Genomic DNA, 21,726 nt, shown 5'->3' with positions numbered 1-21,726 from the left:
CAATTCTTTGGTTTTTAACTAATTTGATTTTTTTTTGCTACAAAACCATTTAAATAGCTCTGCTTTTAAAAAAAAAAAAAAACCTCTAGATCCACCTACCGGGACAAGACAGTGTATTTAGTTAAAAAAATGACTAAAGATGAAGTTAAATTATTTTTCCAAACATAAAATGCATTACACAAACCACCTAAGATTAAAAATATATCTGTCAAGTAAGTGGCGGTTCATTCTGCTGTGATAAACCAGGAAAAAAGCAGAAGGAAAATGAATGAATGAATGAAATCTGTCAAGCCAATGCATTAATTAATAACATTAAAACTGACATTAATTAAATCCTAACAATCTGATGTCATTTCTGATATTTGGGATTTAGATTTAATGCAAGTAGAGCAATGTACATTGGAAACGAAGCTTGGTAGATTCAAATATTGTAGTTTTAACATTGTGAAACATCAATATCTGTGCATTGTCCTTTAATATGAAAAGCTTATCAGAGTTATAGGTAATATGAAGTAGGCTAATATAAATGTATAGTTTTATGCATTATATTTATCTTTTAAAAAATAGCTTACAGTAGCAGATAAATCACAAGGTGAGCCTACTGGGCAAAAAGGGGATGCCTCTCAGACAATTTTAGAAGCTGTCATTCATTCATTCTTACCATACTCAAGGTCTTGGTCTCTTTTTCGTCTCTTGTTTATCCTCATAGCATCCATGTGGGATAAAAGAACGGCATCCTAACTTCGTCTTTCGTGAAATGGTGTTGCCATTAAAAATGTACAGTAAATTGTACTCATTCAAAGTAGCATCGCTGCGCAAAAGCACGTTATGAATGCATGCTACACTTCCGACTGTACAGTGTGTTTTCTTTTTTTTATAAATCACAGAGTTTTGAGGTAAGGCACGTTTTCATTTGCCATCCACTGACAGTCAGACAGGCTCATCCAGTTCATCAAACTCTGCCTTTAAAAATCGGAAGTCTCCTCATAAAAGCCGGCGTATCAGCTCGCTGCTACATTGAAAACATATGATTCAATTTGCGCCTTCTTATTGGTTCTCGGTGTATAGCGGCTTTTGCTGTCAAAGGCAAGTGGCGTTTAAAGAGTTTTGCATACAAACTGTTATTTCTGAATAGGCTGACGCTGCGATTTGGATGATTTGAAGCAAATGTATCTGTTGATGGTGTACTACGTGCCTAAAGCATTCACTAAATTTTAATATCTCGTTTTAGGCGGAAGTGGCGTTTAGCGGGTCTCTTTTTATATTCGAGTCCTGATCGGGAGGTAACATCCGATTTCGATCAAGTCTGAAACCACGTGATCAGGCCCAATTTCCGATCATGTGATCAGATCTGGACTACCCTAGCATAAACTGTACAAAATTATAAAAAAAAAAAAAGCAAAATAAAAACAAACTAAAGCACAGTTGACAACAATAGAACAAAGATTCAAGTGAAATAAACAGTGCTTTATGGTTTTTATGGAGTCTAAAGGCTAATTTATACTTCTGCATCAAGCGCACGCGTTTGGTCCGGCGCAGCATTTGTGCGGTTCCACCTCTCAAAACAATTTAACTACACATCGCAACGACACATATCACAAACTCTTTCATTGGTCAGCTTGGTACAGGTGACGAGCGTGGGCAACGATGAGAACCCGATGGAGCGACTGTTTACATGTGTAGAGTCCCGTGAAGGAACTCCAGATGGAAACTTTTGTTTTGTGTTTACCTTATGATTATTGTTGTTGCACATCCACTGGTTCCCACCTCTGAATGAGCGAGTTTTAGCTACTTGTAGCAAAAAAAACTTGACCAAGAGGAACATAAAAACCTACTGCCAGCTAGTGTTTCAGAAGTGTTTTAGCAGAGCAACACAAACAGCACGCAGAAGTATATGCACAGTAACACGCAAGGCAGGCACCATGGGTCATGCTAATCACTCGACGCAGAAGTATAAGTATAATGTCAGCCTTTACAGAATTGATGTACAGAAATTCAAATGTAAAATGACATAGTATATAGTCATCATTGTATAAATAATTAAACACAATTAATCTTTGTTATGGTGGCAAAAAATAGATATATTCTTGTGTCCAAATGGTTTAAATTCACTTGAAGTTGCTTAACATACTGCGACTATTGCAGATTGACACATTGCGATATCGATGCTGAAACAACATATCGAGCAGCCCTAGTGTGTGCAGGTTTTCAGTAAACCTTTGAGTCTTAATCCGCCTTTCCATTGCACATGACAAATGACAAGCAACAGACTGGAAGTCATTCATTTCCAAAGGAGAGTAGTCTGGGAGTTGGGTGGGGTTCTGATCATCTCCGTATTCGGAAAATTCGGATCCGATTTGAGCTGCGGATACGTTGAAATATTTGAACTCCTGCGACTAGACCGCATGCGACCAGCCGACTTGATGTGGTGTATTCCAGGGTTCTCCAAGCAGGTCCATGCACACAAGATGAGAAATAGTAGTTTTTTTCTTTATTTTTTTCAATCAGAAAATAGTCTATATTAAAGAAGCATTTCTATTCATAAATGAGTAATAAAAAATATTATTTATTTATTGTTGTTTTAACATTCCCTCCAAAATATTTAGAGGTCTACAAGTTTCTAGTATTCATTCATTCATTCAAGCATTGTGAACGCATGGAGAATAAAGGCTCTTGCTTTTGCACTCCTTTATTTCCGACACCGCGAGAATCAGCTTCTCTCCCATGGTGCACGACAAAACTGAAAATTTGGTGCGACTTCCACAAGGGGGCATCATCCGAATGCCGTGTGCAGTGGAAAGGCGGCTTTATAAATAGCTTTTCGACAGCATAACACAAACATGTCAGTGGATTTACAGCCAAGAAAAAAACTGGTTAAAACAAAAAATGGAATAGTTATCATGAATCTATTGCTCCATAAACACTGGGTTTGCTGAGACATTTTCATTAAACCCAGTTTACTGCACACATAGGCTAATGACTGTATGTTGTCATGTAGAAACTAGACACTTTCCAGAAATTATGTGTCAAATGTTGATTCTCTATTGTGTTTATTGCATGACCTGATTAATTGGCTCTGTGAATGCAAAAGGGTGTTACATTTGTCTATCGTCCAACCCAGATTTTCACAACTGCAAGTCAATTTTGAAATTCATATTCCACATTCCTGTTACAAAGTCATTGTCAGTAGGGCTGAGGTTAACCGTGCGAGTGCAGCAGGTTGCAGACACATCAAATGGTGCACAAAAAGTGGTTGCTCAGCATTTTGGTAAGGAAGGAAATATCTTGCTATAAAAGTGGGACACACGTGTTACTGAAACAGATTCTCATGCATTTATGCATTAAGAAGAGATATAAGAGGTAAATGTATGCCTTAGGATCTATACGTGATCTGTAGTTTACTATGAACTGTATTTTAAATAAAATGTGCAACCGAACATGAAAATCTTTTCACTTCTGATTTATGAGTTTGCTGAAAATCGTCTCTCTCCAGATGCTCTGAGATGAGGATGAATTTAGAGCTATTACGTTTTTGACACCGTTTCATCTTCTTGATATTATCACTATTCAGTATCTTACTGAAATGCATATACAATTCCTTCTCAAATCTAAATCCCTTTTACTTAATACTGTTTATCACATTCCTCATAATCTCTATGGTATTTGCTCCTAGAATGCAACTAACTGCCACAAGCACAAAGTTTATTTGATTTTTCCCTGCACAATTAGGAAAGTCTCAGAAAAGACACGCCACTCTCAATCATTTTAATCAGAAGAGGTTGGTTTATTTGTTAAAGATAAACATAAATACTGATTTTTCTTGTCTCTTTGGCTTTCCTGACTTGATAGGCATTCCACACCTGAGAAGTTCTACATTGAGGCCTGTGATGATGGAGCTGATGACGTGTTGGTCATTGATAGGGTGTCCACCGAGATGACCCTTGCAGGTACACCTTGATAATACTGATTTAAGTTGAAATATTTCCAATTTCAATTAATTTTGTATTCGACACGGACTGTCTATTGTGATGTCAGTTTATGATTATGTTTTATGGTACATCCACATTTGTTTGGCACTGAATGATTGGTCCAAACTAGAACGAAAAAAAACTGGTAATACATTTATTCCTGATTCACTTGGCATTTACAGTGTCGTTTTTTGACAGAGCCTAAATATACCAAACTAAATATCTTGTCTTTTTTGTTTTGTTGCTCCTTGCATCAGAGATTGTTCATTTGTTTCAATTAGTTTGAGAGCCATTTTTTATACAGCAGCATCGAATGACAGCATTCAAACTTATTCAGATGAATAACACTAATACAGTATGCTTAAACTGCACCAGAGTTTGGTTTTATAGAGACAAATGTTGACAATTGTGATACTCTTTAGCATGTCAGATATATTGGTGTCCCTCTTTCAAAATGTGTTATTTTTTTCTTGATTTTTCACTTGAAATCACTATGGAAAAATAATATTTACATTTTTCCAAAAGCAAGCTAACAAATAAAAAACATTTCTGTAAATTCCGGCACCATATATGATCATCTAGACAATCTTTTCAACATGAGATGAAAAAATTTATTTAACTTTATTGTACAGAAGCTGTCCAAATTAGATTTATTTGGCAAGGACACCTATGATAAAAATCATCTATTGTAAGCTGTTTGTGTGTAGGTATAGTGTTTCCACAGTCATATTGGGGTGATATAAAGACAATAAGTCTCTTTTTTTATTTCCTGGTGTTAAAATAGGATCTAAATCCCTCCCATTTTGAGGCCCACCGCAACGTGACATAGGGGTGCAGTTTCCTGACCCACCGAATTGATTGACATCCGTGTATTAACATGTATGTGTACTAATGCCAAAGTCCCTTTTACTTGGCGTCCATCTTTGAAATGCCTCTCGGGCAGCATGCTTGGACATTCTGTTTGAATGGGGAAACATGAAATTCTCCAAAACTGCTTGCTAAGCTTACAACTGAATTTCATATTAGGAATCATCAATAAAATTAAACAACAACTGTCCCTTTAGTTTCATTTCTAAATGTCCAAATCATACAAAATCTGCAGGAACTCATGCCCGGGCCGAGCTCCTCCCTTGCAGTATCATCAGTTTATAGCGATGGATGATTGACTCCTGTACTAGAAGGTGGGTTTTGTTTGCCACATATCGATTGATGATTGGCTTCTGAACTAGTAGGCGGGAGGCAAGTGACACGTCTTGTGTATTCTATGGTCTTTAGTAATGCGTATAAATATATCAACAAGACAGGATGTGCGCAAAGCAACTGGGAATTAAAAGATCTGTTCAGCTCTCTGTGATCATCAATCATCATCAAATGTGATCAAGAATAAGTTTACAAGTTTAAAATGTTTTTTAAAACAGTGCACGTTTGTAATGAATTACAGCAATTCTACCGTCTTTATCACCACAGCCGCATGTCAGTACAATTCTAAAAGAAGACGCTGTAATACTGTTTTGGGGACGTTAAATCAGGTTTATTTTGTACATTAACATAACGGATATCCATACAGCAGTGGATATTAACGTGTATCCTGTCACATTTGCTATCCTATCACGTGAGATCTGCTTCTTTCATGTCTGTCACTGTGCTGTTTATCTGATGCAGCCGATGCGGAGATTGAGGCAAACTCTGACAGGCATGTGGGAACGGTGGGCGGGAGAACTAGCATTACAGGCACAGGCAACGAAAACAGCTACAATGTGTTCAGAGCAGAAAATTCCAATATTCTACAAGGTATAATAAATAATTTGATGGGTGTTTTGAGCTGGAGCTTTACAGACACATGGAAACACAAAAGACTTGTGTTAAATCTTGAAAATGGGTAAAATAGGTGCCCTTTTAATCAAACTAAAATTTCAGTAAAATCATGTGTAATATTGTAAAATACTTATATTTCAAAGGAAAAATTTATTTCTTTTGAACTTTTTAAAGAATCCTGAAAAAAATGCAAACAGTTGCAACAATTTTTAAGCAGCACAAGTGTTAATAATAATAAAAAAAGTGATAATAATATAAATCAGTCATGAGCACCAGTTTTGTTAAAATTAGTAATTTATGCCTTTTTAAATATATTACAACAGAGAACAGTTATTTAAAATTAAATTTAATTTGGTGAGCCAGAGAGACTACTTTATGAATTTAAACTATTAGCAGAAGCCGAAAGTGTTATTAAAGTTTGTTTTACCTGCCCTCAAGTGGTTCCAATCTTTTTTGAGTTTAATTTAAAGAAGATATTTTGAAGAATGTTGGGGATGTCATTAGCTATGTTTCCATCCAAAAATGTGAATTAACTTTATGCGCAAAGCTGGATTATCACATAAAAGATGTGCGAATAAAGCAGTGTTTCCATCCAACGAGTCAAAGAGAACAAAATTGTCACTCCCTGATTAACTGGCGCCAAACATCAACAGTATGAATGTACTTTGCTGCGGTATGAGAAGCTGTGTGAATCTTTTCTTTATTTAAAAAATGACTTGCGCCTCAGAATGCAATTCTGACATGCAGTGAATGTGCGGTGGCGTTTGAAGGTGTGAGACATGGAGCACAGACGCTCTTGATTAACACTAATACTAAACAGTATTTGACAATGACCAAAACAACATTTCAGATGTTTTACAATGTGCTCAGCCTGCTGGTTTGTCCATTCGCACACATTTTTATCAACACATGAACTCTTCTAACAAAATCACATGACGTTTTTAAATGCACATACTGGAATTTGTTTGGTAAAAGTGTTTTCATTGTAGTTTATGCACATCTGTTCTTATCGAATAAAAAGGTTATCCTACTTAGATATGCATGTAATTTTTTATGCGCATTTTTAAAATCTGTGCATTTCCATGAACCGATTTCTTTTATGCGCATATCCAAACTGCGCATAAAAATAGGTGGATGGAACTGTAGCTATTGACTTTCATAGCAAGAAAAAAAACACTATGTAAGTCAATATCTAGAAATTTCTTACATTTTTTTTTTATATCTACTGTTGTGTTGAGCAGAAGAAAGAAACTTTAATATGTTTTACAAAAGTGAAAGGTGAATAAATGATAACTGAATTTTCATTTTTGGAGGACTATCTCAAGGTTTCTAATAGAGAATAAAAAAATCCCCATTTAAAATGCTCATTTATTATCTGGAGGTTAGTGATGAATGTTTCCTGAAGGTTAAGCACCTCATTTCTCTGACTATATGAAAAAGTACTAGCGAAAGATTTATAGAATGTGCAGCTTTGATCTGACATTTATGAACAGCTACAACTTCCTGAGGAATCAGACCTTTCAAAGTGTCCTGGCATCGATGAAGAGCTATGGCAGCTATTTGGATTTCATCATAGTTCATTGTTTTAATGCTGACCTCCTTGGAAAGTGACATTTCGTCAGTACCGTCACTGTGACATTTTACTTTTGAGGTAGATGCTGTGGTCTTTTGTTAAAGGTGTATTCCAGGAATAGCAAAGCACAAAGCTGTTACTTCCTTTCATTGACGCAGAGAAGTCTTTTAAATCTGTTCAGTCTGCAAAATGGAGATTTGAATGATGCATTAATAATGTTTTTTTTTTTTCTGCTTGAAGGTATTAAGGACATTCCGCCATCAGGCATAACCAGGCCCATATGTGGAGTCATGGGAACTGTTCGCCTGGTAGCTGGTAGGCCCCATGTTATTTATATTCCACATAGCATTAATCGTAGGGCTCCGCAATACATTGTTGCAGCATATAAATGTGCAAATCTGCAATATCGAGTTGGGCTTATAATAACCAGCCACAACAAAACATGGGATTTTATGGAGTCATCATTTCAAGCAGTTTCAATTTAACTAAATATTACAGCTATTTACTCTCTTTTCTTCATCTATGTTAGGCTGCTTTGACATATTCTACATTGCAAAATCACTATAGGAATAAAGATGAATTGAATCGCAAAAGTTTAAACCTAATAGAGTGAAAGATTTTAATTTGGTGTGTTTTTAACACCTGTGACTGTGTAAAATTTCAGTTATTCTAGTATTAAGAAGTTATATAGAAGTTTGAGGCTTTACCGAAGATTAATTGTATTAAATAGTTTTTAAAAGGAAGATTATACAGTGTTAGTTTACATACTACTATTGAATTTCTGAACCTCAATACTCTATCTTGTATTTTGTTCAACTGAATTCTATGTGTGAAATTGGTTTATCATGTTTTTGATTTGATTTATTTATTTTCGAACAAAGTATCAAACATAAAATATCATTAACAAAAAAATACATTTCAACATGGTCGAAAATGGAGTGGGATGAAGCACAAGCTTATTATTTTCCCACCCCATTACCACATACATCATTCGTCTATTACTTAAACTTATTTCTTCCTTTACTTATCTCTTCCTTCCACATGAACACATTCTATCCTTTTGGCATATCCGACAAACTATATGTTTGCTTTCATTTTATACCCGTATACCTTGTAACATAAACCCAGAGAAAAAAAACAACAAAAAAACCTAGTACTGCAGGTAGCCATTAATTAAAATTTCAATAAACCTTTCTCTTTTTATACCTTTTCAATCACCTTCATCGTTATACTCCTTTAAAAACATATATTTATACAACTTTTTAAATTGATTATTATCCTGACATTGTTTAAGAGTCAGATCTAGACTGTTCCATAGTTTTACACCACAGACAGACATACACAAACTTTTTAAAGTTGTTCTTGTTTTCAACCTCCTAAAATTTAGTTCTTCTCTCAGATTATATCCCCCTTGTCGTTCTTCGAAAAACGTTTGTATGCATTTTGGAAGTAGTTTATTCCTAGCTTTAAACATGAATTGTGCTGTTTTAAATTTAACCAAATCATTGAACTTAAGTATCTTTAATGTAAAAAATAAAGGATTTGTATGCTCCAAATACCCCACATTTTCTATGAGTCTAATTGCTTTTTTCTGAATTGTACATACGGATCGTAAATTAGATTTATATGTATTCCCCCATATTTCAACACAATAACTCATATATGGCAACATAAGTGTGTTGTATAATATATACGTTGATTTATTGTCCAGGATAAATCTAGCTTTATACACTATTGCTACAGTTTTGACTAATTTTGATATCACATTATTTATTTGCAGTGTCCAACTAATTTTATGATCCAGTACAACACCAAGAAACTTAATTGCATATACTCTTTCTATAACTTCATTATCAATATGTAAATCTAAATTATAACTGCTTTTTAATTTCCCAAATAACATAACATTTGTTTTACTTATATTTAATGACAATTTGTTTACATCAAACCATAATTTCAATTTATTCATTTCTGTTTTGATCAACTCCATAAGTTTTGGTAAATTATGCCCAGAACAAAAAATACTTGTATCATCTGCAAATAAAATAAACTTAAACAACTCTGATATCGTACACATATCATTAATATAAATTATTAACAATATTGGACCTAAAACTGACCCTTGTGGTATGCCACACGTTACATTTAGATAAGACGATTTGTGGTTGCCAATTTCCACGAACTGTTGCCTATTTTTTAAATAACTGCTTATCCAGTCCAAGGCTACTCTTCTAATACCATACCTTTCTATTTTATTTACCAATATATTATGATCTATTGTATCAAATGCCTTCTTTAAATCTATAAAAATTCCAAATACCTTTTCCTTTTTATCTATCTTATTAGTAATTTCCTCAATAATTTCTGTCAATGCCAGAGATGTTGATCTATTTTTCCTGAAACCATATTGTTCATCAGCTAAAAGGTTATGCGTTTCTATAAAATTATTAAGCCTTTCAACAAAGAGTTGTTCTAGAATTTTTGAAAACTGAGATAGTATTGAAACTGGCTTATAATTTGTAAAATATTGTTTATTTCCAGATTTATAAAGTGGAATTACCTTTGCAATTTTCATTTTATTTGGAAATTTACCAGATTGGAAAGATCTACTACAAATATAGGTTAATGGTTCTACAATGTCTTCAATCACTCTCTTAATTATATTCATATCAATATTATTCCAATCCATAGACGATTTATTTTTACATTTTTTTACAATATCTATTATTTCCTTTTTATCTACTATTTTAATAAAAATAAAATTGGGATTTCTCTCAATCAAGTCAATATCCACCCCTTCTGGTGTTACATGCAGATACTCCTCTACAAAATGATAAAAAATGATTAATTCTTTCCAAATAGAGTTATAAATTGTCATGCGAAATGATATTAATGTACTATATATAGGGATATAACGATTCACCTGACTCATGTTTCAATACGATTCACAATACTAATCTCATGATTCATGATTTAGTAACTATTTTTTAACAAAATTATTTGAAATAAGTTTAAGGTGAACAAGAGCCCTTTCATTTTTTTCTTAAATGCTGCACATTTATTTGCAAAATAATACATTTTTTGTCATAACTAAAGTGCTATTTTAAAAATAAATTTAAGAAGAGAAAAAAAGAATAATAGAAACGAAAGAAGACTCATTATTATAAACAAACTAAAACTGTCTATGTGCTGTGATTTTACAGTTTTAAAAAGAAATATCAGCATATCTATCTTTCCTGGCATAAACTGAGGCCTTTGTACATTTACAATGTCCCCTGCTGAAAAAAACTCCTTCACTGGGGACTGAGATGGCTGGTGTGGAGAGGAAAGCCTTCCCTAAACAAGAGAGCCGAGTGCACAGAGGTGGTTAAAAGGTGGTTCCACAGGACTGGCCACTGGCATAAGAAAACTGATTATAAAATTTCGGATTTGAACAAGATTATGAGGGCCAATAATTAATATTACTTGTAAAATTAATGAGTATAAGCATCAGTGTGATATACTTAAGAAGAGATAATCTTGAACATTTTTAAATATTCAATAACAATATGCAAATTATTAAAATATGCATTAAATAATCTGAAAAAGAGAGGGTAAAAATAATCGAATACCTGCTTCTGTAACAGAACAACTTTCTCTTTCAGTCTGAAAAAACATTTTCACACTTTTGTGATGAATGCGATCTCCGTAGCAAGCGGAGCAGAAAATCATCCGGTCCTCGTGGTTTGGCTTATTAATAGTTTTTTTTTTTTTTGCCTATAGACATCTGTGACAGCAGTTTTTCACTGTGATGATGTTTTATGTGCATCATATTTACTGTTCTGTTAGAGTAAGTAAGCATCTTTTTGCAGTATTTGCACTGTTTGTGTTTTGTCTGGCGAACTTCATCAGTCATTTTACTCTGCCACTCCACCTCTTGCTCGCTGCTGGTGTGCAGGTTTAAGCGAGCTTGCGCTTCTCTACACCTCTTTTCAATAAATGTATCGCGATTCATTCAACATTTCTACCGATTTGAATCGTCACATATTTAAATCGATTTTCAACCAGCTCATGGTGAATCATTACATCCGTAACTATATATCAGAGACACCAAAAAAGATGATCATTTTTGCTACCTGGTTTTATGGGATTCATTGGAGATGATCGTGCAGATAAAGCAGCTAAAGAAGCCCTACAGTTGGAGATAACAGAATGTAAAATTCCTGTGTCTGATGTTAAACCTGTTTTAAATCTGGATATTAATAAGAAATGGCAAATGGAATGGGATGAATGTAGAAACAACAAACTGTATGAAGTGAATCCATTTGTAAATGAAAGAAATGATTAGCATTTTGAAAACAGATATGACCAGGTTGTACGTACGAGATGTAGAATTACACACTCATATTTATTGAAAGGGGAAGAAAATTTTCGTACACAATTTGTGACTTGTGTAAGAATATTTCGATATTTTATTAGAATGTCTATTTTTAAATGTTCACACTTTACAATAAGGGTCATTAGTTCATGTTAATTAATGCATTTACTAACATGAACAAACAGTGAACAATACATTTACTACAGTATTTGTTCATGTTAGTTAATGAAAATACAGTTGCTCATTGTTAGTTCATGTTAACTCACTGTGCATTAACTAATGTTAACAAGCATTTACTTTGATGTTTATAATGCATTAGTAAATGTTCAATTATGATTAATAAATGCTGTACAAGTGTTGTTTATGATTATTTCATGTTAAGAAATGCATTAACTAATGAACCTTATTGTAAAGTGTTACCTTTTAAATGATATTGGAGAATGTTTTTAATCAGGAAATATTTTAAGGGAAATGCTCGAAAATGCTTCTTCTTTTAAGAACATGTGTCATTAATCAAACTAAAAGATTGTATTTGACTCTTTTCAGTGTCGTTGTTATTTTTGTGGGGGGGGGGGGGGGGGGGGGGGGGGGGGGGGGGGGGTCTGTACAATGAATGTTTATTAAGAAACGGATGTGATTGGTTGTTATATATTGTATATTTAGTATAGGTTTTGTCATGAATATACCCAATGCTGCTGATATGGCATTTAAACACATGGTGCTCAGCATAACACCCAATTTTGAAAATGAATATTTTGATCTATTTGTCAGTGAATATAGGCAATGTATTTTGGTGCATTTAAACAAAACTGATTTATTAAACAGATATATTTATTAAAATAATATTTTAGTCACCAAACATATTTAGAAATTAAAAGATAATACAATTAAATTCAAGCAAAATATGGCAAAAAAAAATTGAATCTACAAAATTTCAACTAAATTTTCAAAAAATGTTCTGCTTCTCATGATTTTTCCTCTTTTTTAAATTTGCATTTAATATTTTCTATAACATATAAATTTGGGTGTGCTAGTTTTTGGACCCTTATCCTAAGTTATTTTGTTAGATAAGCTCCTGGTTTGGCTTCAGTACTGACTAATCTAATGTATATGCACAAACATGATATTGTGTATCTTCCTATTAAAAATATTAATTTAAAAGATAGATTTGTGAAGGGTGTACTTATATATGCTGAGCACTGTAAATAAATAATTATATCAGAGACAAACAAAATATCGCAATGTCAGTTTTTTCCCAATATCGTGCAGCCCTAATTAAATGTGCCTTATAAACACTTGCTCAGCATTCTGCATGATTTGTTTTGGCTTCTTCAGGGATGTACCTCATAGTCATCACCCGGAAGCGGAAAGTGGGCGACCTGTTTGGCCACACCGTGTGGAAAGCGGTGGAGTTTGATGTGATTTCTTATAAGAAGACCATTTTGCACCTCACAGATATTCAGGTCAGCAAAGTCCCTAACCTCAACTTTCAGACTTATGCTGATGTTTGTCACACCTTGAACCAGAAGTGGGCTATAAATGTCATTTGTTGTTTGATGAGTTGCCCGTTGCGTCTGTAAATCACAACAGGACGTTTCCTTGCTCTGAACTTTTCTATATTTCCATTTGCGCTTTGCTCAGAAGTGCTGTGTGGAAGACACAGCAGATTCACCCGCAGCTTCTGAAAGCGGGGAGTACTCATACAGTAAATTTTTTATTTGAGCCCACGGTCAGAGCACAGTGATATCTCATTACAGTGTTGTATACTTTCTGAATTATTTAGCAAGGCTGAAATCCTGGCCTTCGGTACAGCCTGTGAATAGACCAGTACTGGACACAGACAACATTTCGTGATCAAGTTTAAGCAAGTGTTTTGATGGCTGGGACCAACTAGACCGATAAAGTACACTGCAAACCTCTCGATGTAAGGGCATGAAGTCTGCAGTGAATTCTTGTCTGCATTATTTTGTCCCAAATATCTCAGGCTGCCATTAATAATAAAATCCAAGTGCGTTTGCAGTCTCAGCAGTGTTTGTGTGCTGGCCCCGCTGCTAAAGAGCTGAGATTAATGCGCCACATGTTTGCTAATCTGTTGTTTCTCCTGGTTTTGGCAGGTGATGAGTCCATGCATGAGTTATTTGCATAACGATTTATGTTGACTATTGCATTTAAACATAAACTCTTGTCAGTACATCATTGAGCGGATGGGAATAGCTACATTGAGAGACAAGCTTGCTTAATAAAGGCAAATGGTTCTGCTGACCAGGTTCTTCTGGGAGGGGAGATCGGATCAGGTTGTTCCTGTTCTACTTCGTTCCCAGAGCTGAGCTTAGTGGTTAGTTGACCCTGTTACTACAGAACAGATATACCGAGACTGCCCGAGAGCTTTGTTCGTATTGGCATCTGCACGGGTAGCACAGCTTGTTTTCAGTAAATGTGATATGGTAAAGTAAGATTGCTGTGAGTGTTGTGTGATGCATTGAAGCTGATTAACATGTGAGAAATGCATGTTATGAATACATGAATTAACTACCAAAGTGTTTAAACTGCATTTTTTAACATCTCCACTCAAAGTCATGCTTTGACAGATAGCTATGCTCAAGTTCTCAAGTTCAGTTCTGCACTTTTTGTGTGTCTAGCTTCTTTGACATACAAATGCATCCAAAACAGCATACTTTCCTGCTATATAATATGTGAAGAACAGTATGTAAGCTGTGCAGTGTTGGGTGAGCTACTTTAAAATAGTTATATAAAATAATTAAAGGGATAGTTCCTCTCCCTTATGTCGTTTTAAATCTTGATGTATTTCTTTCCTATGGTGAACACAAAAGAAGATATTCAGAAGAATGCTGGTTGATGGCAGACATCAGCTTATATAATAGGAATAAAATTACTATGGAAGTCAATAGACTCTTTTCACATTTTTGGGTTTCTCATAATATTATAATATTATATTTAACTTGCCATTTATGTGCAGTGAACTGGTGATCTGGGACCTTAGCAAGGACAGACTACTGTGCATATTTTAGATACATGAAAATCATTATTTTTAAAATGTCAGTTGTTTATTTTATTTTTTAAGAAGTTTTTTTTATTGTATACAGCTATATTTTGCTTGTTTTTATAATTTCTAATTATTTTTAATTTATAGCTAAGAAATTATTTATTTATTAGTTTTTTTTTTTGGTGTGGCCAGAGAAAAAAAAACTAGAAACTAATTGCAATACGACACTATGAAATCACAACCTATTTGCTCATGCTAATTGAGCAAGGTCATACACAACACACAAAAAGTGAAATGAATGAGGACTCATGTGGACATAAGGCAAAATCTAAATTAAGTAATTTTAGCATGCCAAAGTCAAATGTATGCATATAAATATATATTTTCCTTATAACAAAATTGTGGCTAGTGAAAATGGCAAGCGGCTAGTAATGTTGAAAAACCACTAGCCACAGTGGCTGGTGAAAATCAAGCCCTGGTTACTTTCTAACTCATTGCACTCAGCACTGTAGCAGTGTAGTACATCCAAATTAATAGTATTCAAAAAACAATAGGTAAAATGTACTCAAATGACCTACTTATTCCAGCGAGATTCTGAAATGCGCATTCATTGGCCACTTTACTCTTTTCACACTCATTGACACAGTTTAGCTCATGAAGTTCTCTCCTGATGAGTTTATCAGAAGTGTTAAATAAGCAAGACACAAAAGGTGAAGAATTGAGCAACGATTTTGTCATCTGAACACAAAACTTTCCAAAAAATACCAAAGAAAACATTTTTGTTTTTCGACATCATTGTCATGGAAACATACCCTAAGTATTCAGATATACACAGTTACATAGTGATACATTTTTTTTGTTTGTTTGTTTACAAATCTTTTTCATGAAATTGGGCAAAAATTTGTTTTTGTTTTTGTATTTTTCAGTTTTTTGTGATTTAATGTAATTGTAAACTCAATTCTATCACAATTAAATTGTATTTAAAAAAAACATTTAAAATACAAATTAACTTATTATTATTAATGTGTATATTATTAATCATTAATAATAAAAAATTACTATATATTTTTAATTTCATTATCATTTTAGCATGTCACGGTGGCGCAGTGGGTAGTACAATTGCCTAACAGCAAGAATTGACATTTCTGTGTGGAGTTTGCATGTTCTCCCCGTGTTCGCATGGGTTTCCCCCACAAGTCCAAAGACGTGGTATAGGTGAATTGGGTAAGCTAAAAATTGTCCGTAGTGTATGTGTGTGAATGGGAGTGTATGGAAGGAATGGAAGCTGGAAGGGCATCGCTTGCGTAAAACATATGCTGGATAAGTTGACGGTTCATTCCTCTGTGGCGACCCCAGATTAATAAAGGGACTAAGCTGAAAAGAAACTGAATGAATGAATGAATGATCATTTTGATGATTGACTTTGGAATAGTTGCCTTTTGGTTATATTCCCAAATTTTATTCATTTATTTATATTTATTATTCCTCTTCCTCTCTATGAAGTTCTTTATTTCTTTTATAATTCTTTGACATTAATATATTCAGAAATATGCTTCATGCAAATTAATAATAAACATCAAATCAAATCTTGTTTTGTTCATGTTATCTATCGCCAAGAATCTCCATCAATGGCTTTTTTTTATTTCCTTCTAACAGATGCAAGACAACAAGACGTTTCTGACTATGATTAACAATGTACTAAACACAGACGGCTTCTACTTCTGCACGGACTACGACCTGACCCACACCCAGCAGCGCCTGTCCAACACCAGCCCGGACTTCCAGGAGATGAGCCTGCTGGAGAGGGTGAGACAGAGTCTTTTGAAGCTTCAGTCACAGAGAGAGAGAGAGAAGTAGAGCACAGCAGGGTGCAGGTTTTCATCAGCCGCTACATACAGAAGGCCGGTCAGCTCATTGTCTCAGACTGCATCCCTCATTTACAATAAAGGGCTGTCACTGGAGATGTGCTTTCTCTTTTTAAGCTACAAAGTGCTCTTGTTTTACAAGCACACTTGCTGACATGCTGGCACGCACTGTGTTTTCCCTCACAGTTTATTTTCATCTTTTCAAAGCCAGAGTTTGTGCTCAGCTTTTGTGTCTGGCTTCTGACACGGATTATTTTTTATTTTTTTGCAGTTTGTCTTGAACCTAACTCTCTCTCTCATATAGATATAAATGCCTACTATATATTTATTTCATAAAGTTCAAATTCAGTGCATTCAAACTTCCTGAGTCTTCAAAACAACAGCAGCTTTTCAGATGATCTCTGGAGTTGCTTAGTTTGGTTTTCTCTCTCTTCTCTCCACACAGGCGGACCAGAGGTTCATGTGGAATGGAAACCTTTTAAGAGAATCATCGCACAGCCTGAGGTATAAAAATATACCTTATTCATAAAACATTCATATAAGGGAAAAGCATACATACTAATTCACCGCTTCCTCTTTTCAGCTCCATAAATTTGCATTTCCTGTCATCCACGGATGTATCCTTTAAATGGAGTCATGTGGTGCATTTAACGAAGTTTACAGTTTAGTTGCTTTTTTTATTGTGCCTTGATTGTTAGTAAGCAGCCACCCATAGCTCCCTAACAAGATAAAGCTTCTTCAAACTCCAAACAGAGCAGTCTAGAAACCTTCAAACTCTATCCATTCAATCAAGACATCCTAGTGACTGCCTAGCATCCAGCCAGAATATCTTAGCAACTCCATATGAACAACTTAACAACAACCCATTAATCCTAGTTAGGTAAAACCACTTCAAACCTTACCTGGACCCACAGAGCAGTCTAGCAACAGCCTTGCAATCACCCAAAATACCTTAGCAACTGCATATCATCACCCTAGCAAAACAAAACCCTTACAAAGGTAATCTAATCACACTGTACATCCTGTTAACTGTCTAGCAACAGCATAGTAGCCAATTTAAGTACCATAGCAACTACGTTGTCAACCTAGCTATACAAACCTACTTTAAACTCTATCTGAGCACACAAAACATCTAGTTACCTGTTAAAATTCCTAGGCAACTACCTAGCAACCAGCCAGAATACCTTAGCAACTTTGTACAAACACCTTAGCAACAACCCATAACACCCTAGCAAGATAAAACGTCTTTAAACTCCATAGCCAAACAGAGCAGTCTAGAAACTGCCTAGCAACCAGACAGAATACCTTAGCAACTCCATATCAACACCTTAGCAACAACTCATAAAATCCTACCAAGATTAAACTACTTCAAACCTTACCTGGATGCAAAAAACAGTCTAGAAACAGCTTAGCAACAGCCTGGCAATTGCCCAAAATACCTTAGCAACTGCATATCAAAGCAAAACAAAATCCTGACAAAAGTAATTTAATCAAAATATACATCCTAGTAACTGCCTAGCAACAGCCTAATAACTTACTTAAATACCATAGTGACTACATGATATCAAAACTTCTTTAAACTCTTAAAATCTGACCACATAAAACATCCTAGCAACCAGTTGAAATTCCTTAGGAACTGCCTAGCAACCAGACAGAATACCTTAGCAACTCCATATCAACACCTTAGCAACAACCCTTAAAATCCTACCAAGATAAAACTACTTCAAACCTTACCTGGAAGCAGAGAACAACCTAGAGACAGCTTTGTGACAGCCTTGCAATCACCCAAAATACCTTAGCAACTGCATATCATCACCCTAGCAAAACAAAACTCTTACAAAAGTAATTTAATTACACTGTACATTCTAGCAATTGCCTAGCAACAGCCTAGCAGCCAATTTAAGTACCATAGCAACTACATGTTATCATCCCAGGAATACAAAACTACATTAAACTCTATCTGACCACACAAAACATCCTAGCAACCAGTTTAAAATCCTTAGCAACTACCTAGTAACCACTTAGAATACATTAACAAATGCATATCGACAATTAAGCAAGCTACAACTATGTAAAACGCCTTTAGACGCCCTAGGAACAACCAAGCAACACTATTGCAACTACAAAACCAACCTATGAGTTAAAACACCTTCAAACTTTTCACCAGGCCAACATCAACGTTTTATCTAATTGAAATTTTTATATATGACATAATTAAATTTTAATTCATCCAATTATATTGCTTTGGATTAAACTGTCCCTGAATGACTCTGAATTGCGAGTGTTTGGTAAATCTGTGTGATATTGGGCCTTAACGCATTGCTTCAGTTATTGTGATGAAGCCATGTTGCATCAATGGCAAGGTGTTTGAGTGGATCATCATCTCTAGACGGAGCTGTTTCAGAGCAGGGGTGCGATATTATGTTAGAGGTGAGATATAGTCAAGCATATATATATATGTTTATTCAGATTATATTTGCTACAGATATATATTTTTTCTCTACACCTCAGGCATTGACTCTGAAGGACATGCTGCTAACTTTGTCGAGACAGAACAGATAGTTCAGTTCAATAATGCCAGGGCATCCTTTGTCCAGGTTGGTGTACACACTGCTCTCTCATACAAGGTTATTTGTAGATGACATCCCAGAATTCATCTCACAGACTTTAATTTTTGCTCTTTCGCTGTCAAAGACTCGAGGCTCCATACCCTTCTTCTGGTCTCAGAGACCCAACCTGAAGTACAAGCCCAAGCCACTAATAAGCAAAGACACCAATCATGTAAGAATATGAATATGAACTTTTACAAATTTTACATGACATAAATCTTTTTGGAATAATATGTATTTTAAAATTATATTAGAGAATGTTTATTGAGTTTGGTAATGTTTATATAGAGAAGGAAATACTGTAAGGAAATGTTTTAAAATGTGTCTTAAGGAAGAATTTTTCAATATTTATCGTTGATCAAATTGAAATATCTAATAAGTCTTTTTATCAGTGTTGTTGCTGATTAGTTTTTTTTTTTTGTAAAATGCATGATTATTAAACAGATATGGTTGTAAATTATACATTGGATACTTGGTACGTGGTATGGTCAATGCTACTGATATGGCATTAAACATAAATAATGTCTTTCTGTGTCTGCTTGCAGATGGACGGGCTCAGGAGACATTTTGAGTCACAAGTTCTTATTTATGGCAAGCAAGTGATTCTAAATTTGGTAAATAAATGATCTTTTCCTCTTGTGGTTGAATAATGCAAAAAAAGATGGTTTGTAGCCATTATATACAGAGTTTAACATGATTGTATTATCCTTAGGTGAATCAGAAAGGATCAGAGTTGCCTCTTGAACAGGCCTTTGCCAAAATGGTCAGCAGCATGGAGAATGGACTCATCAAGTACTTAACAGTTTACCTAACCGTTCATTACTGATTACAGATGCTTGTTTGTTTGTTTATTGATTATCAGTGTTGGATAAGTTACTTTAAAAAAGTAATAGATTACAAATTACAGACTACTATTGGAAAATTGTTATCTGATTACATTACTAATTACTTTGTGACAAGTAATCAGATTACTAATTACTTTACTTTGAAGTTACTTTTAAAACATATAAAATATACCTATAAAAATACAAAATAAACTGCAGCTCTTTCAGAAATTTAATATTCACTGAGAAACATTACAATGGGTTGAACACAGCAGCTTGACGTATTCAAAAGACTTAAAGAGTTCGCTCAAAACTTGTTTGTCCACAAAGAAGACCTGAACAAAACTGGATACCTGTAACCATTGACATTCATAGTATACAAAACCACTGCAGTGTCTGGGTGTTCTGTGTTTGTCTGAGGTAATTAGACTACAGAAATGTGTTTATTCCTTACAAAGTATGAAGCTGACTGGTCAGTTCTTGTTGCGTGACTCGCGGTTTTCAACTGGTGCGCCTGGAAAATGTGAGCGAGCGCAATATGCGCTTCCAATATGTGTGCGCCAGCCGCGCACCTCCATTAGAAATAACGAACTTGCACATAGAAAAGACGCGATATGTAAACGGCCCAATAAGCAGCTATGCTTCTGCTCACATTCAGAGGATACCTTCACTCCCGATCCTGCACAAATATCCAGTGAGTTGGACTGCCGTGTTTTTGAGCGCCGAAGTCCTCCTTGGTGATGAGTGATGTCGTTGAATGCTTTCTGCTCTAGTGCTGAACAAGTTGCTGGTCGAGTTAAAAGCAGTTAAAAGTTCTTTAGAGACTGGACATAGACTGCATTTCACAGCAATATTTTTATTTTTACGCTCAATGAAATCAAAGTAATGTCTGTATTTCTACTTGATTTCAGTTCTCGAGCAATTTAAAATCACATGCTTATTAAATGACATTGCAGCGGAAAACGGTCTTTACAAGAAGCATTTTCTTTTCTTATAAAACTATATTTGTAATGTAAGTAACGCAATTACGCTGACTTTAGTAAATGTATTTAAATTACACAAATTTAAAATGTAATTTGTTACATTACTGTGTTCCTCAAAAATGTAATTAGAATACAGAAAACGCGTTTCGCAATACAGAAAAATTATTTATTTATTTATTTATTTATTTCCTTTATTTAGCCAGGAGATCACATTGAGACAGTACTGTCTCTTCTTCCAGTGAGACCTGGTCAAGATGGCAGGCTGCACATTGGAAAATTTATGTAAAATTTCACATAAAATCATAAAAACAATACCACAAAATTACAAAAATCACCATTCATAAAAGATCAGATCATAAAAAACAATTACAAGTGTCCTTTAAGACGTTGTACAGATGTTTAAAAGTACTCCGAGTCGGAAGTGTGTCAAGATTGAGCTGATTTTGCAGGTCATTCCAAGCCCTAGGTGCATAAAAGGAAAAAGCACGTTTGCCAAGTTCTGACAATACCCTTGGGACTGTTAAACGAATACAGGAACCAAATCTAGTGTGTTGGTTATTTATGTAAAATGTTAACAAATTAGAAAGATAGGATGGTAATCTACCTACTGTAGGAGAGCCTTTAAAATAAATAAATACAAATGTAATTTTCTCCTTTGATATAAATATAACCAGTCTAAGGAATCGTACAAAATACAATGATACATCTGTGAGTCTGCGCCTGTGACA

At 34.7% G+C, this 21,726-nt stretch overlaps 1 protein-coding gene across 1 annotated transcript in view; it reads left to right on the top strand.

Moving 5' to 3' along the window:
* Positions 1-21,726, top strand: part of sacm1la (SAC1 like phosphatidylinositide phosphatase a) — a 47,364-nt gene that overhangs the window by 12,473 nt on the left and 13,165 nt on the right. Inside the window, 12 exon segments of the mRNA XM_056479587.1 lie at positions 3,850-3,947; positions 7,597-7,671; positions 13,049-13,176; positions 16,374-16,523; positions 17,028-17,067; positions 17,070-17,086; positions 17,166-17,199; positions 18,911-19,012; positions 19,094-19,179; positions 19,277-19,363; positions 19,737-19,805; positions 19,904-19,983. Coding sequence (XP_056335562.1) covers positions 3,850-3,947; positions 7,597-7,671; positions 13,049-13,176; positions 16,374-16,523; positions 17,028-17,067; positions 17,070-17,086; positions 17,166-17,199; positions 18,911-19,012; positions 19,094-19,179; positions 19,277-19,363; positions 19,737-19,805; positions 19,904-19,983 — 966 coding nt within the window.

Source organism: Danio aesculapii, chromosome 19 (genome assembly GCF_903798145.1).
Source record: "Danio aesculapii chromosome 19, fDanAes4.1, whole genome shotgun sequence".
In the NCBI taxonomy this organism is placed as follows: Eukaryota; Metazoa; Chordata; class Actinopteri; order Cypriniformes; family Danionidae; genus Danio; species Danio aesculapii.
The sequence above is the reverse complement of the archived record's forward strand: the minus strand, read 5'-3'. Positions and strand labels throughout refer to the sequence as shown.